The sequence below is a fragment of the Mustela erminea genome, chromosome 4 (assembly GCF_009829155.1).
Source record: "Mustela erminea isolate mMusErm1 chromosome 4, mMusErm1.Pri, whole genome shotgun sequence".
NCBI lineage: Eukaryota > Metazoa > Chordata > Mammalia > Carnivora > Mustelidae > Mustela > Mustela erminea.
The window spans coordinates 83,532,090-83,559,845 of NC_045617.1; the positions used below are offsets into that span (position 1 = coordinate 83,532,090).

At 41.4% G+C, this 27,756-nt stretch overlaps 2 protein-coding genes across 6 annotated transcripts in view; one reads left to right on the forward strand and one right to left on the reverse strand.

Moving 5' to 3' along the window:
* KCTD20 (potassium channel tetramerization domain containing 20) overlaps nucleotides 1-4,691 on the forward strand; it is a 30,104-nt gene extending 25,413 nt beyond the window's left edge. For all 3 annotated transcript variants that reach the window (XM_032339745.1, XM_032339743.1, XM_032339746.1), the window contains one exon: nucleotides 1,016-4,691. In XM_032339745.1, the coding sequence (XP_032195636.1) occupies nucleotides 1,016-1,308 (293 nt within the window). In that variant the 3' untranslated portion in view covers nucleotides 1,309-4,691. The remainder of the gene's footprint in view (nucleotides 1-1,015) is intronic.
* A 3,922-nt stretch (nucleotides 4,692-8,613) lies between these two features.
* STK38 (serine/threonine kinase 38) overlaps nucleotides 8,614-27,756 on the reverse strand; it is a 41,210-nt gene continuing 22,067 nt past the window's right edge. Inside the window, exons 6-14 of one of the 3 annotated variants that reach the window (XM_032339741.1) lie at nucleotides 25,677-25,800; nucleotides 23,200-23,354; nucleotides 19,437-19,539; nucleotides 18,552-18,613; nucleotides 13,624-13,741; nucleotides 12,439-12,562; nucleotides 12,132-12,227; nucleotides 11,114-11,208; nucleotides 8,614-10,632 (exon numbers count right to left, since the gene is read on the reverse strand). In XM_032339741.1, coding sequence (XP_032195632.1) covers nucleotides 10,502-10,632; nucleotides 11,114-11,208; nucleotides 12,132-12,227; nucleotides 12,439-12,562; nucleotides 13,624-13,741; nucleotides 18,552-18,613; nucleotides 19,437-19,539; nucleotides 23,200-23,354; nucleotides 25,677-25,800 — 1,008 coding nt within the window. In that variant the 3' untranslated portion in view covers nucleotides 8,614-10,501. Of the gene's footprint in view, nucleotides 10,633-11,113; nucleotides 12,228-12,438; nucleotides 12,563-13,623; nucleotides 13,742-18,551; nucleotides 18,614-19,436; nucleotides 19,540-23,199; nucleotides 23,355-25,676; nucleotides 25,801-27,756 lie in introns of those variants that run through there. The other 2 variants (XR_004284997.1, XM_032339742.1) reach the window with 2 other exon arrangements.

A 27,756-nucleotide genomic window follows, 5' to 3' on the forward strand; every position in this document is an offset into this window, starting at 1 on the left:
GGGCTTACCAAGTGAGAGAGCCATTCTACCAGCAGTCTTGGTGAGGATCTTTTGGGGATCGGGAAGGGTCCTTCTGAAAACTATAGCTTTGGAGACTCAAAATTTGGATTTATTCCACTACACACCTTTGAGGAATGTCTGTGTGTATTGGTAGAATGGTTTGAAATGGTCGTGAGCAGGTGGCTCCCAACCTGTGTTCTCCATGGAAGGGTCTGAGACACTGATTCTTTGAGAATGCTGAAGCCGTCCTGGTCTCCCCTCATGAGTGTTTGACTCCTGTTTTGCTATTCTTGCTGTCTCAGTCTTACCTACAGAACCCATCAGGTCTTCACTGTGTGTGACTTAGATTGGAATTGCAGGTTGGAAGAGATTTTTGAGGTCTATTAAACCTCTTTCCATTGTGTCCCTCCTTTGTCACTGGAAACCCCGGGAACAGGGTGATAAGGATTATTCCATTTCCCAGAGCAGCCCATCAGACTGTCCTACCATTAGAACATTCTTCCATGTATCTAGTAGATAACTTCCAATCTCTTCAGTCTTCCTTCTAGTTCTAGCCTCTGAAGCTACTCTAAAATTTCTCCCATTTCAGATATTTCAGGCAAATTCCCTGTTTTTTCTTTAAGCTACACATTACATGCTTTCTTAACCTTCTCCTACAGTGTGCTCTCTAAGCACTAGAGTTAGAGACTGGACTTCACCATGGCCTAGTAGGATTTCTCTTCTTTGGCACTGGTGCCAGTAAGTACAGGCTTCTGAAATTACTAAGAGGCTGTTCTTGCCCTGCCATTAGAGGAGATAGAATTTTTGTTACTTCCATTCCAGGAACAAGACCTACTAACCTGGATGGGTGGGAAGTGAGCATGTAGAATGTTGTTGGGAGTGGCAGGGCATGGTCAGAAGTCATTTCCCCAGCCTTTGAATTTGGGAGGAAATTAATGTGGTTAGAGAAGAGAAAGCATGGAATCTAGAGTGGGTAACTTCCCACAGTCATAAGAATGGCCTTCTTCTGTTTCAGGTTATCCTACCTGCAAAGAAAAAATTAAGAGAAGACCTGGTGGCCGCTCTGAAGTAATCTATAACTATGTGCAGCGCCCCTTTATCCAGATGTCCTGGGAAAAGGAAGAAGGGAAGAGTCGCCATGTGGATTTCCAGTGTGTACGAAGCAAATCCCTCACTAATCTGGTAGCTGCTGGAGAAGATGTCTTAGAGGACCAGGAGATATTAATGCACCACCCACCTCAAGTGGATGAACTTGACCGGCTGAATGCCCCACTTTCTCAGATGGCATCTAGCGACTTTCAGGATTAGGGCCAGCTGTGGACTGTGCCTCTTCGGAGCCCTTCTCTGTCTGGGATGCCCACAGCCAGTCCTTTCCATGGTTTGTCTCCCCGTGAGTGTCAGGAGACCTGCTTCTCCATCCTTTCCCTTTCTCCCACAGTTAGCGTGTGTCCTTGTCATTACTGAAAAGTCTGTGCCTCCAGCAAGGGATTAAAAAAGCACTCACTGGTAAATAAGCTACCGGCTTTGCAGCAGCCCTGGTAACTTGAAAAATTTGGGTCTGGTGCCATTTACGGAGTCTTTGCACAACTGCAAAAAGCAGGAAAGGAAGTCAAGGCTCCTATTGCCTCATATTCATCAAAGCTGTCCTCTCATCCTTTATACCTTGTTTTTGGCTTTTTTGTTTGTCTTATACCAGGCAAGTTACTTAGCAGCAAAGGGACCAAACCTTAAAAAGAGACAATCTCTAGCTTCCATAAGCAGGCGGTAATAGGATTCTCATTAGGGGTCCGTAAAGATCCCATTCCTGGTGGCCTCTGTGCCCAGACCTGCATCTGGGAAGAACTAGGCTCTCATCTAAAACATTCAAAAGGAGATTTCTTAAGAGTGTAAATTAAGTTGTTTTTCATTAATGCAATGAATAGTTCAAAACCACACAGCTTCTTTGACAGAAGTCTGGTAATAGTGTAACAATGTTTATGAACCCTTTTTACGTTCAAGGTTTTTGAGTCTAAAGAAATTATTTGGAATGATCGTTTAGAATGAAATTCACAACTCAAGTAGAAGAACCTGTTCAGATTAGGCCACTTTGATTATCATGGCTTGGAATGTGGTGTGAAGCCACAGGTCTTCTCCCTAAGCAGCACATTGCTGTGAGTGTGGCTGGGAAACTTTCCTTAGATGATATGACTGAAAGGCTTGCAAGAGATGGGCAGAAATTTCTCACAAGCGCTCTGTTTCTCCATAGACTTGTAAAAGCTCCGGGGAAGAGGGCATTTAGGGTGAAGCTGTGTAGAGAAACATCACTTGCCCAGCCCTTGTCCCAGTGCAGGATTTTTCTTTGTATTTTTTTGTATATTTTTTACATACTGTGGGATTTTTTTTTTGGATCAGGATATTTGTCCTTGAAGTAGCCTATCACACTGCTCACACTAGGTTAGAAAACCATACTACTGTCATCCCCAAAGGACAGATGAATTGAAGGGGTATTAGGCCTAGTAATTTTGTTTCATCTGTTGGCTCCATTAATAATGCATGGTGTGTGACAGCACAGACCACTCCTCCCAGTACCGAACCATTTTCCCTTGTGTCCTCATGGCTATTAACAGCAGAGCTAAATTCAGAGTCTAGAGTCAGATGTTAAGTATCTAGGGATAATCTCCCATTTTATGGTAAAGGTTGGCCTTCTAATCACCTACCCAGAGCCTTTACTCATCATAGATTTCAAAAAGGTACATAGATTCCTTTAAGTTAAGATAACATGACTAGTTTTCTTAAATTCTATTCCCATAAGATACCATAGGGCAAGTTAGGTGATTCCATTTTGACTGCCATAGTTGTAGTCCTCCAAAGGTAAAGTCAGATGGCTGTCAAAAGCTGCTCTTTCCAGGCTTGAAGAACAAGAATGTTCTTAAGAAGGGTGTTCTCTGTGCGTGTGACCACAATCACAGTGGAGATCAATGCTCCGTTATTCAGAAAATAGTAGTAGTAAGGGGTTAAACTGAGCCATCTCCCACCCAGAGTTCTGACTACCACTAGCATCTAGCTTATAAGGCTGATGGTAAGTGTTAAAGTTTAGGGTGAGGGTTTTTTGTAGCCAGAGGGTAATTTTATGTCTGTGAAACTCCTTGACTCCTATTTGAGGTCAGGTTTGTTTTTGACCATGCCAGTATTTCATTCTTCCCCACTGATAGGTGTCCAGCCCAGATAATCATTTAATGGTGCTTCCTTTCTGCTTCTCAGTTGACTTCCTTCCATGCCACCACAAAGGAAATCTCAATGAACTGTTAGTCTAGCAAGTGTAACTTCTGTTCTCCAGCTTCTCCATTAACATTCAAGTGTGAACATGCCGCAGCTAACACTCTAAAACCAGTTAGTCCTTGCTTAGGTAAAAAGCCAGGTATGAAAGTATGGTGTGTACTTCGCACTCTGTTCTGTGTAAGTGATTAATCTCCTCAGGCTTTCAAGAAATAGGTCTCCCTCCCTCCCTCCACCACCCAAACTGGGTTAATGTGCTTTTGGCCCCAACCCATGCGATGAACTGGAAATCTACACAGGTAAACCTGCCAGTGTCACTAGATGGTGGTGACGAAGGGAAAAGTGGGGCCCACGGGTCCCTTCTGGTGAAGAGGGAGGTCTCTTCTGCACCCACCACCCTCCTGGCTTGGAGCCCAGCATCACTAATTTAGTAGCTCCCCTTAGCCATAGCTGCTATGTTCCTGGGGCCAAGGCAGTCCATGATGGCAGGACCGCTCAGTCCCCACAGGGACAAGGGCTGGGGTGCAGTTATTCCCTTCAGAGTCCGTTACTGGCTAGCTGGGCAAGAGCTATTTCTAATAAAGGTGGAACTCAGGTTTGCTGGGTCTTTTGTTTGTTTTTCTTCTAAGTGCCTAAATAAGTAAGCCAGGCTGTGTATACTGAACCATCTTCATAAGATGGTTTTGCTCAGACTGTCTTACTCAGAGGTAGCTCAGCAAGCCAAGAGGAACCTGAATTTGAGATTTAGAATGCATCATTATCATGTGTTATTGATTGGGAAACATTTGGCATTGAGCTGGAGAGTGGGCAGAGTGTTAATGTGTGTCAGGTGAGATGATCATGGTTTCTCCAAAGTGGAGGAAGAATATTGAAAAGATGACAGCAAAAATAGTAAGGAAGCTAGAAGGTACATTTAGTGTGTAATACATAATGGCAAATATTATTTTACAATAAATTCCAAGAAACCAGTATGTCATCTAATGTATACAGGTCTATGAAAATACTGTGGAATAAGCCCAGGAAGGAAGGAAGGATATATTTTCAGAAAACAATTGGCATAGGCTTTAAGTCAAATTGTCAAAGTGTGATATGGAGTCTTGTTTTTTTAATCAAGTTTCAATAGAAAGTTAAGAATCGAGGGGTTTTAGTAATTTATTCAATGCCACTTCTTGCCATTGTTTTGAAATTGTTAAAATGGGCATACGAATTCAGAAAGCATACCTGCTGCCTTCACTGGGGGACATGGAGCCACATTCGTGCTCTGGGTGGGATCACTTCTGCAGGAGAACATTACATATTCTCTTAAAGGCAAAATGCTCGTAGATTTTGCCTCTTTACTTTGTATTTACTTTTTTAAATTGCACTTGTTCACCTACAGTGTTTACGAAATCCTTTATGTGGGATGCTTTTTCTATAATAAAATATTATCATTTGTGTCCATGTTGTTTTTTTAGCAGAAAATAAAGCCAAAAGTCAAGATGTTCAGAGGGACCCAAAACAGTAGCATCTTGACTGCCCAGAACAGAACCTCTTTTTTGTGCCACAGGGTCACTTTGAGTCAGGGCATGCCCTTCCCATTCTACTGTCTATAACTCACAGTTCCAGAACCCTAATATTCTGCCTTCTTGAGTTCCTGGCTAATTTACATTCAAGACCTCCTGAATCCCCATATCCAACCACGTAAGACCCCCACAAAGCGAAGTATAAATCTGGAATGTAAGAGGACTCATAGACTTTTATGTTCTGGTTTCAAACAAGCGAGGAGCCATGGCAGGAATGAAAGGCAGTTCCCTTGGAAACATTGCTGTAAAGCTTCTGGCTCCTCCTTTGATCTGATTTGGCCCAACTCTAGTCAGGTGCCTCGGAGTTCCTCAGCTCACTTAGTCTGGGAGCTTATTGGTGATCCAACTTCAAGGGGTACTAAAGCCAGCATCTCCCCAGCAGGCCCGCCTTTAACAGTAGAGGTAAGGACATGCTCTGAAGACATGACCTGCTCGGTATATTCTGTGCCAAGCACTGCACGGCCACAGGGACACAATGACCAGAACGTAGTTCCTCTTCCTAGGGGTTTTTATACTTGTGGGGAAAACAGAGATCTATGAATAGTCCAGGTCACTCAGGAAACCCAAAAGGATAGAGCAGCCAGTTTTTACCATGAGAGTTCACAAGAGAATTCTAGAAGTGATAACGTGAACCAAGTCATGAAGAATGAATACTAGTTCATGATCCATGAACATGCAGGGAGGAGGTATTTCAGACCAATTAACTATGAGCAAAGATGCAAAGGTGAAATGATCAGGGAAGATGGGGTGATGGGGTGATGCAGAGATGAAGCCAGAGCGAGTAACGACCCTTCTACCTCAAAGGTGTTTGCTCTCATTTATATAAACTACCGGGAGCCTGAACAGGTTTTGTGCAGGAGAATGACATGATCAAACCTGAAACTTGAATTTCTTTGGCAGCAGGGAGGGCAGCGGACTTGAAAGGGGAAGGACCAGGGACAAAGTTCAGCTAAGGGGTCACTGTAGTAGATGCAGAAAGAAACGAAGGCACTGGTGGGACAGATGGCCATGCCCCAGAGTTTTGCTTGTTTACGACAGGAGCTGTATAACACGTTTCCAACTGGACAGCTGAGTAGACGGAGTCAAAAAGGTAATGGGGGGCGCCTGGGTGGCTCAGAGGGTTAAGCCTCTGCCTTCGGCTCAGGTCATGATCCCAGGGTGCTGGAATCGAGCCCCACATTGGGCTCTCTGCTCAGTGGGGAACCTGCTTCCTCCTCTCTCTCTGCCTGCCTCTCTGCCTACTTGTGATCTCTCTGTCCAATAAATAAATAAATAAAATCTTAAAAAAAAAAAAAAAAAAAGGTAATGGGATGCAAGAGGAACTCCATTTGGAGTAGTATTAGTTTGAGCCTTAACAAGGCCTTCCAGATGGTGATGTCTAAGGGATCTTGGCTATATGGGATCTAGATTCTGGGGATGGAGCTGGGAAGCTGGTCACTTTGATGACTTCACCACAAAAAATGGAAGCTGAAGCCACGGTGTTGGGGAGATCACTGAGATCACATGAGTAAAAAGAGGGCAAAGGCATTGCTTGGATGATTACTAGCATTTAAGTGGTGGTGAGGGAAAGAAGTCGGGTAAGAACAGTTTTTTGCGGGTTTTTTGAAGTTAACAGTATGCGTGCAACAGGTTGATCAAGTAAGATGAGGGCTGAAAGGGCTCCTGGGTGACTCAGCTAAGCAAGCTGCCTTTGGCTCAGGTGCTGATCCTGGGGTCACAGGATTGAATTCCACAGTGCGGGGGGGGGTGGGGGGGGTCCCTGCTCAGCGGGAAGCCTGCTTCTGCCTCTGCCGCTGCCCCTCTTCCCCCTGCTCTCCTCTCTCAAATAAATAAAATCTAAAAAAACAAAAACCCACAATGAGGGCTGAAGGGAAGTCAATGGCTACGGCAGTCAGGACATGCATGACCAGAGGAATGACAATGAAAATGAATAGTATGCTTTATACTTGGAATGATGAAAACGTTTTCACCTTAAGGACAGAAATTAGATGAGGTGAAGTGGAAGAAGGAAATGAGGAAGTAACGAAGACCCCAGACTGTTCCTTCCAAAGTAACAACTCCACGCCTCTACCGTAGCACAAGACCAAACCTACTGGCCTCCAAAATCCTGGGCTGTATCACCTCTACAAGTCACTACAACTAAAAAACTTCTGGAAGCTTCCCTCAGCTTCCCTAACAACTCTAAGTCAGCTTCACAGTACTACTACACTGTGGTACTGCGTGCTGTTAAGCCACTTGGTGGGAATTCTGGAATTGCTCTGCAGTTCAGGACCATGATAGGCTCCCCAGTGCCTCCCAGAGTGCCCAGCACTGTGCTCTCTGCGTGATGGACGCTTCAGTATGATTTGGGCTGAAAGTATGCCTGAAAATGCATCATGGCGGTTGTTTTTATGTCAGTGTTGATTTCACAGGTCATTCCAGGGAAATGTAAACGACCTTGCAAAAGAAACTACCATTCACGGAATCCTTTGAGTTCAAGAAAAAATACCATTTGAAGCTACACACATAGGCCCAGGAGAGACAAACAGGAGAGAGTGACACCCGAATACGCCTTCCATATAAGCTATTCAGAGAGAAAGCATTAGCAGTTGATGGCAGAGAACTCCGATTACGCCATACAGATGAGTTTGGAACATGTGACCTGCTATTCAGAGCCTGAATATTAATCCCAAAGGAATTCATCTGTAGCTTACTTTTGAAAGTAATTCTAAAAAGACACAGGTACTGGGGGGCACCTGGCTGGCTCAGTCAGTAGAGAGTGTGATGCCTGATCTCAGTCGTGAGTTCAAGCCCAATGTTGGGTGTGGAACCTACTTTGAAAAAAACTAAAAAAGAAAAACAGGTACTGAAGAAAATCCTGATGCACCCCTGAATCAAGAAGAGACTGGGTGACATCAGTATGCAGTTTCACTTCTGTGGGCAGTATGGTTCGAGTCCTATTTCCTAACCCCCCCTTAAGAGAGTGGGAAGCAGAACTATCTGCGAGGAGCACCAATACCAAACGAATGGTTTCCAACATATTTCTTGAAATCCTTAAGTTTTGCAAAGACAACATACATTCTGGCTGTGTTCAGCTTCCTCCTGCCCGCACTTTAGACCCTGGATGGCCTTTGCTCTTCTTGCCTCTTTCTGAGGCTCCTCTCCCTAACCCAGAGAAGGGGCTAATGAGGGGACCCCACAGGACTTCGGCTCTGGTGGACCCAGAGGGCTTGGCAGAAGTCCTGTCCTGAGAGCCTGTGAGGTTCCTGGTCAACCCCAGGCTGGGTAAACAGCTGTACAAATGTCCACCAACTGACAGCACTTGTCGGCAGGTGCCCCCTTAGCCCTGCTGCAGGGGAGAGAGCCCACTGCCCCGCAAGCCTGAGCCAGGTGGGAAGAACACATGCAGCCAACAGAAGATGGGTCTCTTTGTACAAACCAACTCAGAAGACTCCTCAGGGTAAAAAACAGGCCCCAGCGTCCCTGAGACAGAAAAGCATGTTGCCTAAACATGGTGATGAAGTGTTCTAAAGATACACAAACGGGTTCAAAGAAGCCACCAGCAATCTGGTCCCTGTCAGTTACAAGCCACATTTGCTTTATTTATTTTTTTTCCTTTAAAATTTTATCTATTTGAGAGAGAGCACAAGCGGGGTGGGGGGGGCAGAGGGAGAGGGAGAAGCAGGCTCCCCACTGAGCAGAGAGCCCAATGTGGGGCTCGATCCCAGGACCCTGAGATCATGACCTGAGCCGAAGGCAGACGCTTAACCGTCTGAGCCACCCAGGTGCCCCCACATTTGCTTTAAAACACATCATATTCACACTGTTTTCACACTGTTTATTCAGAAGTCTAAAATGTGGGCATTTTCCCCTAAAACAAATCATCCCTTGCCACTCCCCCCACACAGACTATCACCACTCCTGTGAACTTCTCTCTACCGTGCTTACCACACATACTTGCAAAACACCTGGGGGTCAAAACCTCAACTATTTGGTAATACAAAGGAACTACAAAGTGACACAAAAGAGTCTCATTTACTTCCTTTTCACTAGCAGAGCATGAATGAAAGATTAAGGGGCAAACATTACCTTCATCCAAAGTTAATACTTCCCTAATATTCTCTTTTTTCTTCCTCTAAGACATTAAAACCCAAAGCAGTTTCATTTACTACTATAACTCTGATATCCCATTTTTCGTTTCTGAATGGCTCAGCCAGGACATACTTTCAAGTTGATCTTATCCTCAAGACTGGCAGAAAGAGGCCTCCCAGCTACAGCTTGGCCATGATGCTTTGCAACAGGCAAAATCACCACACAGGTACAAATGATGCTTTCAGAGTTATCAACAATTTTAAAATAATGCATTAATATAGAGCCTCCACATTTTTCTGATGCAGCAAAATTCCTCTGAAGGTGGTGGCATCTGTGAAAGAAAAGGCACTTTGTGCTAAAATTCCGAGGGTCTCTCTTGAGAATGCCACAGCAGAGGCCTGGTCAGCCCAGGCTGCAGGCTACCCTTTAGGGTAGAGAGGAGCATCCCCCAGGAAGGCATCTGCAAAGGAAATATCTGTAATCATGATTCCAAGGCAAAATGGTTACTTAAATTGGAGAGGACAAATACAAAGACCAACAGAAGACAAAGCACAGTTGCACCAAGGACTGGGGAGTGAACTTTACAGGGATTGGTAGGCTGGCTCTGCACTTTCTATTGGGCTGGTTCCTTCGCTTCCAAGGAGGTTCTGGAGACCGAGCAGGAGCAGCACCTTAGCCAAGAGAGTTCCAGGCCTGCTGCCTCAGCCTGGACTCTCCCCGCTGTGTTCCCAGGACCAGAGTGAGTTCCTGCTGGCAGCACCTGTGGCTACTGCTGGTCCAAGACAACATCCGTCTGAGGGATTTTCTGATCCAGCCATGAAGAGACGGGAAGGATTTGCCACATGATCTGGCAGTCCTTGGCAAAGCCCAGTGGCTCGGGTCTTCTGAGATCAACAACAGATCACGCTAGTATCCCCCATCAACACTCAGAAAAGCAGCACGAGTGTTTTAGACGGGCAGAAGGAGAGAAATCGATGGATTGAGGGTCTTTATCCTAGTACCATAAATAAAGTGCACCATGAATGGAGGCTAACAGGAGCCACTCACCCCAGGCCGAGGTACGGGGAGAAACCACCATCACCACCCACTCAGAGGATGGTGGATCATTTCCTTCAGCCAGAATGCTGGCTGCTGAGGCTTTCGTTATTGCTTTATTTCCTTAGTACTATGGAACTTTTAGCTGTAAAGGAAAAAGAAATACTTGGTGGGCTTGGCAGAAAGCACGTCTGTCATAAAATCACAGAAATTGGCTAATAGTCAATAAGTCTATGTTACAATCTCAGTAATATTTGATGATGGCTGTTGTTTCTTCTTCATTCTTATGAACTTAGGAAAAAAAGTTTTTCAAAACCTCTATCAAATTGGCTCAGGAGGCTTCTAAAGAAGCAGTACAGCTGTTATGGCCGATGTGGTAGAAATGGCTGTCTCTGTTCTACAGGTTTCCAGTGTATTATGGATGAGAATTCACTTACTGTCACATTCAGGAGAGTTTACCATGACACACTGGGGGGTTCCATAAACTTCTTAGAAACTCTTTCAAAAGAGTGTGTGAGAGGAAAACAGTAATGATGTACCAATAACTCCGCTCCACTGAGAATTCTGTTTCAAGGATACTATTTGGCTGCTTTCATGTAGGAAGGTATTGCCCCCCGAGCCGTCAGGCCCTCAAAGCGCTTGTATGTGTAATTGATGAAGACCCAGTCTTTGTTCTTATAGTCAGTCTCAGGGTGATTACTGGTAGCCACTGGAAAAGAAACAGATGTGAGAGTTGATTCACCATCTTACCCCAAGGGACTACTCAGTACCGAGGACACGACATTGGGAAGAAGAGAACCACAGTTTCTACTTGGGAAAAATTGTTTTTCAATCTGCGAATCTTCTACGTTTGCTTATCTATGTTCTTTGAACCTCCTATTTTTCACAAATATTTTTAAAGTTTTACTTCCCCATTTCTGTCACTTCAGGTTACCTAACCTTTAATTTAATAAATAAAAACAAAAGAAAAAAACCTTATGATTTCCCCACCCCGTCCAGCACTGAACATGGGAGTCTGTATTCATTCTCCATTGAATAGGGCACCGCTGCTTCCCAGCACCAGCACTAGAAAACACTTAAAAAGAACGTGAAGAACTAAAATTCCTCTGGCTGACCTATAAACACAACCCCGAGACTGAGGGGCAATAATGTGCTTATAATGCAGCAGGAGGCACTGTTGGTGATGTTACCTGTTGGCTTAAGAATATCAGATTCTGGAAACTCATCGAAGTTTGAGGTATCATCAATGCTTTTGATCTCAATAGATATTGCAGCAGGTCTCTCTCTGCCAAGAACAGACATGATTACTATGGTTAGTAACCATGTGGATCACAGCTAATTAAGTCTTTCTCCACAGAGCCCCCTGGCCTGACATGGGGAGAATATCCACTGGTGGGCAGGAGCTATTTTCTCTGAAAAGCTTCTGACACTGAACAACCATGCCACCTGGCCACATCCAGACAAAATGAGAAAACAGAACTAACAATGATCCATAGCTGGAAATAAAGACAAAAATCATGAGAAAAATTAAAATCCCAAGTTAATGCACTGCCCTCATGACTGTAAAAAGGGGAACTAACCCTTTGGGCACCCCCTCAGGTGGGGTTCTGTCCTTCTACTGGAGATGCTAATGAAGAAAGGGTTAAAAACATGGCAAAAAGAAGCCAAAGGTAAAACTCTGAATAATGCAAATCAGAACTCGATCATGGAAGAGAGGACAATGTATTCACCTTTGGTTTGGCAACTGCCCAATGCCAAACAGCAGGTGAGAAGGGCTGCTGCGGGCCACCCTCCACAGTCCTCCACAGCCCCTGAGGTGGCCAGCTCACTCTCCCTCCACACGCCCCTTCTGACTCCAGCTTCCTGAACCAGGGACAGCCCTGTTGGCAGCTCCCAACACTACAGAAGTTGGAGTGTTCTAGGTAAAAGCAAGGGCAACACACTTCTTAGGTGCTCCCTTCACCATGGAACCCAAATGTCACTTCACTCAGGAAATAACTGCTAGCTTCACCACATCCCCTGGCACATGGCTGATGGAAAGCCCCAGCTCCCAACCCTCACCACGAAGGAAAATCAAGAGAAGACCCTGAGTTTCTAAGAAGTCATCTTCCCTTACCTGGTTTGCCAATAATGGTGCTTCTAATAAATTAGTATGAAGCAAATTATAGCCTTCCTGAAATAATCCTGAAAGTTTTTATATGGATATACCTGATGTGTTCCCAGTCAACGCCTTCAAAAAAAGAATTACTTTTGATTTCCTCAACTCCAGGGGCTCCAATTCTATGTTCCCACTCACAGCAGAATCTGGAAAAGACAGAAGCCTTTCAGCATACCTCACATAGTCTCTTTGGAAAAAGAAAAGGAATAACTCCCCCCACCACCACCTTTTTTTAAAGAGAGAAATGGGAGAGAGCAGAGGACAGACCCAGGTAATAATTTAAGTTTAAAAAAAAATGAATTCACTCATGTCAAAAAACCTGGATGGGAGGTGGGGGAGATGTTCTCTGACTAATACCTCAAAATTAGATCCTTGGCTTTCTCAGAGATAGGAACTTCTGGAGGAAAAGTCAAAGTTTCTTTCCAGTTCATCACCTTCTTATATGTCTCTTGAGGGGTCTCAGAACAGAAAGGTGGGTAGCCTGTAATAAAAAAGGAACTTCGGAGCTTTGACACTCCAGAACTTTGAATCTGACGAAGAGCATTTTCCTTAATATGATTCTATACATCTTTAGCCCTCCACATAACCTCTTCCATGACTTCCATTCATTCCAGAAAACATCTATTTTTTCATTTTCCCCTCAAACTCCTAAGCCTAAAGTGAATTTGTGCTTTTGGTGCCACAAGGGAAGCAGCTAACAGCTGAAGCTGGAAAAGGAAAGGAGGACAAGCAAAGCCTTGCACATGTGCACACTGAGCTCCAAGAAGAAATGAAAGGATGAAACAACATCACTGAGAAACGACCTTGTTCTTGGAATATCGTTATATAGTTAAAGTGCTAAACAAGTTGAATAGGAAAAAAGCCTAGGTTTTAAAGGTGACCACCATGCCTCTTCTTGAGAACAACAGACAAGGGGATAAATACTCTCAGACCATATTACTTGGCATGGCCTCCACACAGATCATATCCACCTCCACAGGCATCCATCCAAAGTTCCCAAAGACAGCGCAGCCAGAAGCCATACTAGTCGGCCGCCGACTCACGCACTCAGGACTGCCATGGACACACTTCCTCTCCTCGTGCTCTTGGGCATATGGCCACCCGCCCCGTCACAGTGTCCCCTAAATACACAGACACACCATACCAATAAGAGGGAGAGAGATCAGAGGGTTCCATGCTCTGAAGGCTTAGAGAGAGGAAGGGGTCAGCAAGAAAGTAAAGAGTACGTGAGGCCAAGGCCCAGTTAAAGTTCTCGCATACAATGAAGTGGAAGAAATGCTAGAGACTTAAAGAGCTGCTAGGAGAGGAGGAAAAAGGGGAAGAAGAACAGGATAAATGAACAACAAAGCAACCACAAGGTGCCAGGAAGCCAGACACTAAAGTTGACTATTTGAAGGCCACAAGCTTTCTACCTACGAGACTTCACATTAAAAGACAAGAGGGGAAAAGTGCTTAGATCACCCCCAACTGAAACAGTCTATTATCAATATGGGACTCTTTCCTGGCTTTACAGAAAACGTCCTCTGAAAGCATGCAACTTACCGATGAGCATCTCATACATGATCACCCCAAGCGACCACCAATCACAGAGCTTGTTGTACCCGGTCTGCATGAACACCTCAGGAGCAATGTAGTCAGGAGTGCCTACCGTGGAGAAGGCCTGAAACACGTACCATACATCAGGGGGGCCCCGCAGGCAGGAGGGTGCCCAGAGTTCTGTTCTAGGGACCAAAGGTTCCAAGCACCACCTAGAGCTACCCACAAACTAACTGAGCAGGATACCCCATAGCTTCACGGCAAAACTGATTTGCCAGAGCACTTCCAAAACAAACAATAACACTTGGTCAGGGAGGCAAGAGACCATTCCTAAATAGAGCCAAAGCCCATGGTCAATCAGGACAGAGGTATCCATCTTAACAACTTGTACCGTGGTTTACTGAGCACCCAGTGAGTGAGTGCATGGCTCCATACTTCTTGTATACTTCGGAGCCTATTTCGTCCTGACACAACTTAGCAAAGGGCTTTACCAGAAGATAAAAAAATGTGACACCCAAAACAGCTTTGTTCATGGGCTCAGGACTAATTAAGTGGCAGAACTCAGTTTGAAAATGAAATACCTTGTCTAAATTATACCTTTTTCTGTTATAAATATTCCTTGATTTGGCAAAGTCAGAAAGGGAAGCTTTATTATTACAAGTTACTCATATCCTATAGGTTATAAATTTATGTCTATTTACCAAACATACTCATTTATATAAACAGTTCTTAGGGGAATCTTTTCTAAATTCAAGTAATCTGCTCTCATATACCAGGACTACAATACTCAAAGCCTGCCAGTGTGCTCAGCATTTGAGGGTTTATCACATAGAAGACTCTAATCTAAGCACTTTGACATTATAGAATTTCTAACATAAAAAATAACACCTGTGTTGTCTTTTGAAAATGTTTATTACGGAATGCTGCAAACATACAGGAAAAAAAAAAAAAAACCAGCATACAACACACCTGTACCTATTGCCCATATTAAACAGAGGTTAATCATCTGCCATATTTGTTGTAGATCAGTTGTGTTTTTTTTTAAGACAAATAACTATAGGAACAATTAAAACCATAGGCCCTTCCTCCTTCCCTACTGAAGTCAAAACCACCCTGAAGTTGCTGTGCTATGCTTATATGAAGATTTGCATAAATGACATAATATTACTTCCTGAATATTTCCACTTTTAATAAAGGGTTTCACTTGGTACTTGTTAGTCTACAATGCTACAACTTGTGTTGACTCAACATTATGATTTTGCCATTTATTCAGGTAGCTCTGGTTCATCCATTTCACTGCTATACACGTACTCCATTATACAAATGTCACGATGTTTTGTTTTTTATCCATTCTCCTGTGGCTTCCAATGTCTCACTATGACAACACCTAAATAAACACTCCTGCAACCCCTCTTGGCCACTAGAGCAAGAATTTTTCTAAAGGATCTATCAGAAGGAGTACCACTGGGTCTTGCATTATGAACATCTTCCAACTGTCCTCCAAAGTGTTCAGACCTATTTAAACACCTGCTGTGGGGATGAGCTCCTGGTGTTCCGTATCTCACCAACACCTGGTTCTGTCAGACTTTTTAATTTTTGCCAATCTGATGAATATGAAATGGGATCTTGCTGTTTTAATTTACATTTCCTTCATTTCTAGCAAGGCTGATCATGTATTCATTCACTGATTAGCCAATTAGATCTTTTTTTCTCTGAATTCTAGTTCGGATCCTTTGCCCATTCGTTTTTTAGTTGCATCATCTTTTTTCTTATTGATTCGCAGGAATTCTCTATGAATCCAGGGCATTAATCCCGATTCAGGACATAATCCTTTACATACTGGAAATAACTTCTCCCTGTGTGAGGTTATCATTTTTATTACGGTTTTTAAGTGCTGTTATATATTATATATACCAAAAAATATGTAATTATCAAGTTATGAAGCATAATAATGAATAACCATGAGTTCAACTAAAGAAATGAATCATTACTAATGTCATTAGAACTAAACATGCACTCCTCTCCTTTCCATCCTCCTGCCTTTCCTAACCCCTATGGTTCAATTTTGTTTATCATTCCTCTGCTTTTAAAAAGATATTTAATTTTGCCCCACATCTGTCTCTAAATGAGATCTTAGCTTTATTTTGGGACTTTGCAATTTGGAATCATTCTACATGCAGTCTTCTGCTCCTTGATTTTTTTCTTCTCAACATTTTGCTCCTGAAATTGATCCATGATGTTCCATGTAGTTGTAAATCAATTCCTTTCACTGTTGTAAAACATTTTACCCCACAGTGAAACCATTTTCTGTCAGTGGGACACAGGGTTATTTCCAGTTTTTTGTTATTACAAAAATGTAATAAACATTCTTATACATGGCTTCTGGTTCACAAGTGCAAATTTTTTCAGACCATATGACTATGGGTAGAATCGCTGGGTTGTAGGGTATGTACATGAACTATAACATAATTCCAAAGTAGCGGGACCATATGTGGCTTATCATTTGTTTATGTCTTTCCATATATAAAGGGGTTTTTTTCTTTAAAGTAAAATCAAATTTTCCTTTATGATTTGTACTTCTTGTATCTTAATGTTTTTTAAAAATCCTTCATTACTCCAAGATCACCCTTTCAAGATCACCCTATAATATTTTAAAATTTTTAAATTTAAATTTAAAATTATTTAAAAATTTAAAAATTTTTAAAGGTTTTAAGTTTTTTTATTTTATTATTTTTATTTTTCCATCTACAACTTATTTTTTATATACTGTAAAGTAGGAATCCATTTTTTCCAACAACTGATACAAGTATCAATTGTTATTTTTAAAGTTTTAAAGTCTGTGACATAGACTGTGCTCTCCAAGAAGTATATTCATTCTAATCATAAAGGTTAAGAAACTACAGAAACCCCTCAACTTAGAAATTAGATTTATTCCAGCAAAGCTGAATGTTAAGTAGATCTTATTTGTTAAAAAAATTTCTATTATAAAACCAGAGACTGGGGCACCTGGCTGGCTCAGTCAGTAGAGCACGCAACTCCTGATCTCGGGGTTGTAAGTTCAAGCCCCATACTGGGCACAGAAATTACTTTACATACATACATACATACATACATACATACATACATACATACATACATAAATAAGCACTGCGGCCAAAGGTTAACTCTCAGCTTGCTTTAAAAAAAACTTTTAAAGATCAGGATTCCTTACCTTTTGTTAGCTTCCAAAACACAGGTAAATACCAGTTTAAATAATGCAGAGCTATTGTTTGAGAAACAGTTATTTTCAGTGGAGAGTCTCAACCTTTACTGTACAGTAAAATCACCCAGAGTCCTTTCAAAAAATCAGATACCCAGATTATAAACCCCAAACCAACTGAATCTATCTCTGGGAGTAGGACCCAGGCATCAATAGGTTCTAAGCCCCGCAGGTGATTCTGATGTGCAGCCAAGGTTAAGATTTACTACTCAATGGAGAGATGTAATAGAATCATCTGACCAAATTTGTTCCTGACATTTCCTCAATAAGCTATGTAAACAGTTTTTCGACCACATACAGAATTCAGACACTTAAAGAGTATCAGAGTCCGTAAGAAAAGGAGACTCTGATATGTCTGACTATACCAAGGTTAAGTATCCCCAAGTTCATGTGAGAAAAAGATATCCACGATGAATTTCAGTTACTACATCTCTAGAAGTGTTTGGTTTAAGATAATGCCTCTCCCAGGGCTCAGGCTGACTAAAAAAATCATTATACTCAAAGCACAGTCTGGCATGAGGCCCACTGAGAGGCTTAAAAAATGCAAGCCTTTCTTTTGATGCTTTCTTAAACAAGCTTATAGGCATCCATTTCCACTAGGACAGACAGCTACTTCCCAGTGACCTACTCACCGAGTTATTAAAGATACTACAGAGAACTCTAGTTCAGTATTTGACTAGGAAGTCTGACTGAAATACAGTATTTGGCAAACCCACCAAGTTACTACTACATACACCGACAAGCAGAAGTGCCACCATTTCTAGATACACATGTACATGACCATCACTCTGAATTAGCCATCATCTTCCATGGCTGCTGTTCTTGCTTTCTACACCCAATTGTTAGCTTAGCTTTACCATCATTTATTTCATCCACTATGTGTTTCTAGCAAAACCTAAATATGTGGTGATATACATTTCTATTGTCTCTGGTCTATAATTTTCCAATAACTAGACACTAGGACATACAGATTATACTTCAGATATAAACCAATGAATTAGAATAAAAGTCTGCCTTTCTTAGAAAGCAATATTTCACTGGTGAATTTGTAATATTTAAATAACTTCCAACATATCATCAAGGTAAATGCAGTAATGATAATTATTTTTAGGCTTGTAGGGCATAATGTTATATGTACATACTTAAATACTTACAAAGTTAAAAGCACTTTCCTTAAATTTCTCTCCAATTTTTATCGCCAAGTTCTCTTTTCCACCACAAAGGAGGAAAGGGTAAGGCAGGTGAACTGAAGTCTTGACTTGTACAAGTGAATCAAAATTTTAAAAGTTTGAGAACCACTGCCTTAAAGCTCTGGGTAAGATGTCTGTAACTAAGTTTCATCTTAAGAGACCTCCAGTTTAAATATATCTCATTTACAACACCATAAAAATAGGGAACAGGTGGAATAGGAAGGAAAGGAGTTGTCGCCAACGTAAAGGATCAGAATGAAGTCCTCCATTAAAACATCACAACCAAAACAACCTAATATTATCTTCCCTCTTTCAAAAGATTACCTTTGGTGCCACTGGCAGTGTGACAATGTTCTATTAAGGTAATCTTAAAAGCAAGGAATAGAAATGCTGTAAACACTTGTTGAATGCAAATTCACGTACCTATTTTTTAAATTTATTCATACTCGGTTTATAGCATTTAAGAAGCTAAAGATATTACTTACTAGCTGACGTCTATTTCTTTTCCAGGTTTCTGCTTTCCTTTTGGAATTCATGTTCTGGAAAGCTAAAAGCAAAGAGAACAAGTCCCAGTCAAAGTTTAGACAGGTATGTTTACTACTTTTTTAGGCTCTGGTTCAAGCCCCATGAGATCTTAAAGTCTTGCCTTTCTGCCCATACATTAGTAACTCTAGATAACATACTGCCCAGCAAGTCTGTAAACCCAAATCAAAGGCGTGGAAGCATTAGCTCAAGAATCACAAAGTCATGTGGGTCATGTGGCCACAAAAGATACAGACATTCATCAGAATTACAGGACTAGTTTCATCAGCAGCAAAGGTCCCAAACTGTACCTAAGATATTGATAATTTCTCAAAATTACCATCAAGTAATTTCCATGAGTAATAACTGGTCCATATTCACAGACTTCAGAATTAAAATACATTTTTAATATAAGTTACTCCAGGATGAACTGTAATTATACTACATAATTTCAATGGTTTCACAGTGCTGGAGTGAAAATTACACTTACAAAGATCAATTTCTTTCTGCCATGACAGAAAGAAGCACGTAAGATAAATCTAATCTGGAGTTGGTCCCAGGATTTGTTCCTCTACTTCCGCTTGCCTGCCCTATATTCATTTCCAGTAACCTTCTCAGCAGAGTTCCTAAGACTGCTCTTTTCAATATCTGCCTCAATATATCTGGTAGCACTCATCTTGCCTCATCATACAATAAAAATCACAGGCACACGTGGGAGGATACTTTTATTCTCTAGACTCATGCTGTGAAAATCTCCTAATCCACCCTGCATATTTTGGTTACCAAGAGAACAGCTCTTCCAGGCCCAGGTAAGGGATAAAAAGGCTGACACCACTGTTTACACTTACTGAAATCACTGGGGAGGCTGTGGTTCAGATTCCTATAAAATTCTGTCCTGTGTGCTTTTTTCAGTCCTGTGCAAAGGCCAAAGTCAGAAAGCTTCACATGGCCCTATAGGGAAGAAGAAACAAGGTAATGGATGAACATCCAGAAATGGGGAACAGACATTATACTCTCAGGCCCCTTCCAGTATCCATTACAGATCCAGAGTATGCTCTCTTTTTTTAATTTGTTTATGGGGAAAAATAAATAAAAAATCAAATTTTAAAAATCCTATTATACTAATTACTACTAATAGAAGTATTTCAATTTTTACATATTATCTTTTTATCCAAATATAAACTTCCCAACAGTTTGAACCCCCCGTGGTATTTAAAGATACTTCCATGACTTTTTTTTTAAGATTTTATTTATTCATTTGACAGAGCACAAGCAAGGGGAGCAGGAGGCAGAGGGAAGGGAGAATCAGACTCCTCAGTGAGCAGAGAGCCCCATATGGACCTCGACCCAGGACCCTGGGATCATGACCTGAGGCAAAGGGAGACGCTTAACTGACTGAGCCACCCAGACTCCCCCCACCTTTTTTTTAAAGTAGGCTCCATACTCAGCGTGGAGCTCAATGTGGAGCTTGCACTCAAGACCTGAGCTGATATCAAGAGTCAGACTCTTAACCAACTGAACCACCTAGATGCCCCCTCTTATTACTTCTTAAACTCATTCACTCAGTCCTGTGTTTCTACATGGTTTTCAAAATCACCATTTTTAATGTTTACATAATATTCAAATGACTGAGGGGGTGCCTTCAGCTCAGGTCATGATCCCAGCATCCTGGGATCCAGCCCCATGTCCCTGCTCAGCCAGGCATCTGCTTCTCCCTCCCCCTGCTCTTGCACTCACATGCTCTCTCTCTCTTCCTCCCTCTCAAATAAAATCTTTTAAAAAATTTCAAATGACTTAGCACATCATTTTTTACCTAACCATCATCCCAATTCTGGATGCTTATTCCATTTCAAATTCTTCCCTCTCATATAATGTGGATTATAAGGACCCCTGTGATAGAGTCTGTGTTCCCAACCCTAACCATGCAAGGTACAGAGGATAGTCTCAATAAATGATTGTGAAATAATGAGTAAATGAACAAATTTTTGTTCATGTAACTTTGCCTCTTAAATTGTTTATGATACAGCTCAAGAAATAAATAATTCCAAAGACAGAGAATCAATGTTATTGCATCGTTCCTGACAAATGTTGCTATACTGTATTTTAATCTTAAGTGTCTGGCTTTATCAGTCTCTTTAAGGAACACTTACACCTCCTCTGAGCCAAGCCTCATGTTTTAAATGTGTCATCTCATTTATAACTCTTAAGCCACACTTCAATGACTCAGACTCATTAAATGGCTTGCTGGTGAAATGGCAGAACCAAAGCCAGAAATCAATTCAAGTCCCTTTTCTCCAAACCAGGATTACCTACCCTCTCCAACCCCTTGATCTCATCTGGAAAATGGAAATAATGGTCTCTTCCTGGCAGGAACGAAGAGAATTAATGCATATAAGGCTCCTAACCTAGTGCCTGGCACATAAGCAGTCCTGAGGAAGAGGCAAGTGTTCTTGGAGTGATAAAATTTCAAGTAGTAAGGAAATAAAGCCAAAAATACAGAAGGAAATCCTCATGCTCAGGGATCTACATTGTTCAACATCACATAATTAGAAGTGGTGTGGCCAAGGTTTAAGTCCTGGTAACTTCAACATCTGTGGTCTTTCCATACCACATTCCTTCAGGACATCCTTAGGCCTTAACATATAAACTTCTCAGGATAGAGAAGGAGTCTACAGAAGCAATGCTCAGATGGGTGAGGTTTTATATTGTTTCGTTTTACAGAAATCCCATTGTGTTTGGCGGGGTGTGTGTGTGTGTATACATAGGTGCATGCACAACAAAGTAAACAGCCAAATGAAGACAGCTTTGAGCTTGCTAACCTGGCATCATTTTTTTCAGATCTGCAAGTAACTTGTTGTACAAGTCAAGGAAAAGAGTTTAATTCTAGTTCTCAAAACCAGACTTCACCTGGACACCTCTAAGAAAGGAATGTGTCTTAAAAATCATTACCTGAAGCAAATGCTATTGAAGCCTACATTCTCAGGGAATTCTGTAGCTATCCTAAGTATGCAGCAGGAACTCAAAACATCTAATTTCACTTCTAGAATCTGCATAGCTTGAACACCTAAATAAGCTCGCTTGTGAGAACATTTTTCTACAAGTCTGGGCAAGCATCTTGTAGACAGAGAATGTGCACCTAAAAGGGCTCCCGACTTCTCCTCAGCCACACTGAGGCCCCAAGTTCTTTGCCTTCAAGATGTTTGCTGGACCTCCACATAGACTATGGGGTTCATACTAAGCCTGCACTAAGACACCCAGAGTACAGGACCAGGGCATCTGAACTTAAACACATAAAGTAGGGCCATTGCTCTATTAAAAGTATATCTGAACACAATGACATAGAAAATTAACTTTATATACAATAACATTTTAAAAGCAGAAATACCAAGCTACTTTTGGGATATTAACTGTATATAAATTATAAACACAAAGAGAAGAGGTACTGAAGATACTGTACCAAAATAGTAGCTATCTTCGAATGATGAGGTTATATGTATTTTTCTTCTTTATAACTCTTTATACTGTTCAAATTTTCTACTATGTATACACATTATTCTTATGAAGAAAAAAGCTACTAACCAGAAATTATTTGGTAAATCTCCTGCCACGTCAAAATAGAAAGATAAAATTTTTTTAAAGAAAATATACCAAAAGCTCAGGTTTCTCAAAGATCACGAGCAAATTATCAAAAGGCAGCACTGAGCTGGCTCAGTCAGTGGAGCATGTGACTCTAGATCTCGGGGTTGTGAGTTCAAACCCCACAGTGGGTGTAGAGATTACTTAAATAAATATAACTTTTTAAAAAATGACAATAAAGAAAAATACCCTAAGAATTAAATTCACTATTCTATGTAAAAGAAGAGTTCAGCCCAGACAACAATTCTGTGTAACAGAACAAAACATCCTAAAATTTTAGAGCTGGAAGGGACTCTGGAGCTTCTCTGGATTAATATATTCACTTTACAGGTACATGAGGTCTGGACAGTGGGGAGACTTGCCAAGGAGCAGCCAGCAATCTAGCAGCACAGGGACTCTCTTCTTATTTGCTGTGAGTTTAAGAACCAAGCAAGTGAACTCATTTCCATGTCTAAAGAAAAATACAATAAGACCAGTACAGAGGGTGAGCATGACTCTTCTTTAAGCAGAGGGCAAATGATCTGGAACCTGAACTTCGGGACGGACTGCTGTTGTTGTTTTTGTTTGCCTTACTTCCTGTTTCTTGGCTGGGTTCCTCCTCCTAATAAGGTTGCCCAACAGAGGGGTTCCCAATAGGTGATGCATTAGTAGAGTTAATTATATGCTAGGAAAAGATGACTATCTTTGGCTTTATTATAAAATAAGCTTCTAAATCAATTTTCCTCTTAATCATTTTCAAAAAGGTCCTTTATTATTCAGAAGAACGTTCAATCAAATTATAGAGTCATACACCTTTCAGAGAAGGGAAGTAACAGCAAACTTACCTGTAAAAAAAAAAAAGAGAGAGAGAGAGAGAGAAGAATACACAAGGCAATTCCTGGCTCCCTTACTACAATTACAAGTGGTACAGGTGTGAAAGCAGAGACTGCTCAGATGAGAAAACACATCGAGCATGCTACTCTCCTAGCACAATACCTTGCTGTCCAGGAGAAGGTTGTCTGGCTTGATGTCTCTGTGGATGAATCCAAGTTGGTGAATGGAGTCTATGGCTAATACTGTTTCTGCTATATAAAACTGAGTCTCCTCTTCTGTCAGGGTATCTTTCTTCATTAATAGGGTCATCATGTCCCCTGGAAACAAGAAGACACAAGCCACCATACACACACACACACACACACACACACACACACACACGCACACAACAATACATGAGTAAGTGCCAGTTTTCAGAAGGTCTTACCTATCTGCCTACATAAGGCAGTGCTAAACAGGCCTCTTCTGTGTTCCAGAAACTGACCCCACACTGCCATTACGGGTGGAAATGGGAAGTAGTCTCTAACACTTAAAGGTAAAATACACAGCCACAGAGAGCAAAATGTTTTTAACCTAATCTGATGCTGACCACTGAGCAGTGATTTCCACTGCACTTAGGGGAGAAAAAGGATATTTCTTTCTCTCTCTCTTTTACACACACACACACACACACACACACACATGCACGCACAATTTGCTTAGAGTAATTTTTTTAACTTGGGAGGAAAACTGCTTTATTTTTCACTTTGCCTGCGAACTTCTCTATCCCTAGAACCGAATGGCATTTCCACATAGGTTATACTGCCCCTGTTGTAGACAGAGGCCAAAATGCTAAACAAAAAGTAAATATATGAGGAGGCAGAAAACAAGTTCTCCAGTCTGTCCCTACAAAACACTTGAACATAAACAAATAAAAAGATGGGATTTAGGTAGCAGAGCGTAAGTCAACAAAAGCTAAAAAGAAACTGAAAATGCTATCTCCTGAGATATGTAATGGCTGCCTCCCCAAGTACAGAGTGAACACCTCCCAAGATCAGTGGAGTATTTTCTCCAGTGTTTTATTATAGGTAGTTAAATATACACCAATATGCTTTATGCAACTTTTAAGACACAATTATCAGTATTCCAGCAGTTAAAAGGTAAACTCCCTAGTTTTCAGCAAAGTCAAAATTTAACTATTTCTGCTTAATACCAGCAACATAAAATGGCGAAAAAAAAGATTCTGATCCTAACTCAATGGTCAGACAAAAGCAAAGCAAAGAAAATATGTATAAGAAGTTTAAAGCTAAGAGAAACAGGAAAGATTCAGTTTAGATTCCATATAAAGCCACTTATGGTCAGAAAACAAGAAAAGAGAAAGAAACCTCTGATTTTAATAGAGCATCATGCTGTTTTTTTTTTAATTTCATTTATAACTTTGGGGGAATTTTTTTATATTCCTGGAAAAAAGGGGATATTTTAACACTCAGGCAAAACTCAAACCATTTATTAAAACGCTCTCTTTTTTTGAACCAAGACTTAAAAAACAGGATTCTCTAATCACTCCTGGCAGCTACATATTCAATCTGGAGGCACACCAGAGACATGGGGGTGGTGTACTCAGGCCAGCTCTAGGGTAGCTGTGTGGCCTTAGCGCTGTGGCCCAGGAGAACAGCCAGTGGCCTCACCTGTGCGAGTCTGCCCAGATGATCAGAGAGCTCAAGGCAGATGGTCTATGGCTCTGCAGGCCAGCTCCACCGAGTGCAAAGGGCGGGGTCCAGGAGACATGAGGAGCTATGGAAGATGGAGCATGTAAGGCTCGAGGAGACACGTGTCGAGGGGCTGGGGACTGAGCCGATTCTTATTCTTATTTAGGAACTGGCATCTAAATGTTCAAAAGTTTCTCCTAATGAGGAGACTCTTTCCTAACTTGCATTTTAACTGTTCATTAAAAATTGATGACCCTAGATCTAAAGAAAGGTTATCACAGGATAAAAATATTATGCCACAGTTGTATTTGCTTTGTTATAGAACCAAAAAGAGAAAAAGTTTTCTTTTTTTTCTCCCACCAGGGTTTGCTCACAGCTCATCTGCTCACTTGCAAACAGACTGTGTTCCCCAGAACAGATGGTATGTTCTGTTATGGGTTCACTTTGGAGCAGTCTTAGGAGATACACATGCTGAGTTATGTAAAACTTGAAATCTCAGAAATGAGAAACTGTTTCTGGCTACTAATATAGGTAATGAGAAAGTCACTCCTTATTAATACAAGTTACAGAAAAAGAAGCAAAAAAGTTGAAGCAAAGAATGTAATAGCTTCAATTCGGTCACCTGAGTAATTGATTATACATGATTCCCACTGACAGGAGAGCAGGCAGAGTCCCTATTTTATTCCTATATATTGAAAAAGAAAAAGAAAAGAAAGAAATGTCCATCTGAAATCATGAGAATGAATGAGAAGGTTACTTTTATGGCACTAAGAATTGTAGAAAGGCACCCCAGCACAAGACAGGTTACTGACCTCCTTTACAGACCTAAAAAAGATACAGAAAGCAACTTTGTGAGCACGGTTAAAAGTAGAAAGGAGGGTTAATTGACGTGAGAGTGAAAGAAATCACAGAACAAAAAGGAAAAATGACCTTTCATCGTCAAGTAATTACCTCCAGGCAGGAACTCCATGATTAGGTAGAGGTTTAGCTTATCCTGAAAACTATAGAACATTTTCACAACCCACAAACTGTCTGCCTCCACTAGAATGTCACGCTCCGCACGAATGTGGCCAACCTGGAGGTATACGCATTTGATTAATGACAAGCCTTGCTCTGCTTTATTCGACTGTATATTTGTTTAAACAATTTAAATACTGTTTGAGTATTAAATTGTGATGACGTAAAAGATCTAATTTGTGCTCAGGCAAACTTAAGAACTCAAAACGGAAAACATTTGACTTGAAGGTATTCAGTCATGAACACCTGAGTGATGAAAGGCTTAAAAAAATAACACAATGAATGGCTGTAATGCAAACGGCAACTTTCGCAGTGCTAGAAATTGAACTTCTGATTAGTTAAAACTACCATTCTTTGGCACAGCTTTTTGTCCCAACAACCTTTTAAGACAAAAAGAAGTCCCCGAGATGAGACTCTCTAAACAAGTCTTGCCTTGGATCTGCAAGGTTATCTGCAAGGACAGCGCCCTGGTTGACAGTTCTAGAACACTACTCCACACCATTTGGTTCACTGCTGCACACAGAGTAAGGGCTCAGTTCTTACTAAATTGAATATAAGAACATCTAAGAGAAGTTACGGATTCAAATTTCTGGTATTTCCAGTTTTCTGCTCTTATAAACTATCTAGCTAAGGAGACCAAGTTGCCAAAAATTTGGGAAAACTGGCAGAATTACTTCATTATAATAATATTTTACTATCAAATTTACCTTATCTATTTCATTTTTTTTTTTTAAGATTTTATTTATTTACCAGAGAGAGAGAGGGAACCTTATCTATTTCAAATATGTAATAGTAATCAAAACACTGCTGCATGTTATCAAATCCCAACCCCTCCTTACATAAGTGTCATAAGATGCAAAGCTGGGTTCATCCATGTCTATGTTTATTAAGACCCAGTCCAATCCTTGAGAAGAGGTTTTGCTCTTAACATATGCTACAGGGCTTGAGTTCTCCTCTATGTTTGGAGGTAAAGATGTACTAAAGCTCACAAACTTGCCCTTCTGTGGCAAACTCAGCCCCTGGTTGTTGTTTTATTTGCTACGATGTTCTATTTGCTTGCTTGTTTTATCGGAATCTCTTTAACAAAGTCAGGCATTTGCTCTTCCAGTTGGGCGCAGCTCCCAGCCCTCTCCCATCTTACACATAAGCTGCCTTATTCTTTCTGCAAGCCTCAGGGCACTTGAGTTTACAGATTTCGGTCCCAAGGCTCTACTAAAATTGTTTAGGAACTTTTTAAATAGTTTCAATGTTGCAGAAAATTTCTACTTCGTACATCTTTACTTAGGTATGAGTGTGGAAAAACAAAGAAAAGGGTGGTAAGAACAGTGTTAGGAAATCAGGAAGAAACTGAGTAAGGGTAGATGTTTTTCCTCAGCTTTCATACAGAAGCAAAGTTTGGGGAAACAACAATGCCACCTGCTTGACTGCAGCTGAGGCCAAGCCCTGGGCATTAACGGACATGAAGACCATACAAGTCAAACTCCCCCTGCCTCTGCTCTCCTGGCTGCGGAGAAGGCCTTTACTTGTCGCAGGGAGCCAAAGAAAAGGGGAGGGACTACTACTACCACTCATCAGTCACCCTGGAGGACAGAATGGTGACTGCCACATTCTCTGTTTGCCAAGGGGAAAGCTCTAGGTCACCTGTGCATATCTTGCCCTTCCCTCCTGGGCTGAAACAGCAGCTAGGAACCCCAAGAGTAGAGTGGAGTCAGGTAAATACAGAGTCAGGGAGGGAAGAACCAGAGGTGCAACTCACATCAGAGGCTCCCTTTCCCTGTTCTGTAAATATATAATGGGGTAGGGAGCTAAATGCTAGCTGCTCCCCTAAGTGCTAGAAAAGCAAAGATAAAAGTGTGTATTTTGTCCCATCCTAATATGATATTGGCATCACAACTGGGGTTTTCCTTTGCAATGTAAGAGAAACATGAAAAAAAAAAATAGCTAAATGCTGGTCTCTTATCCTCTAAAATTTATTATCCTTAAAAATTTCTACCCTATGGATCAGGATAACAAC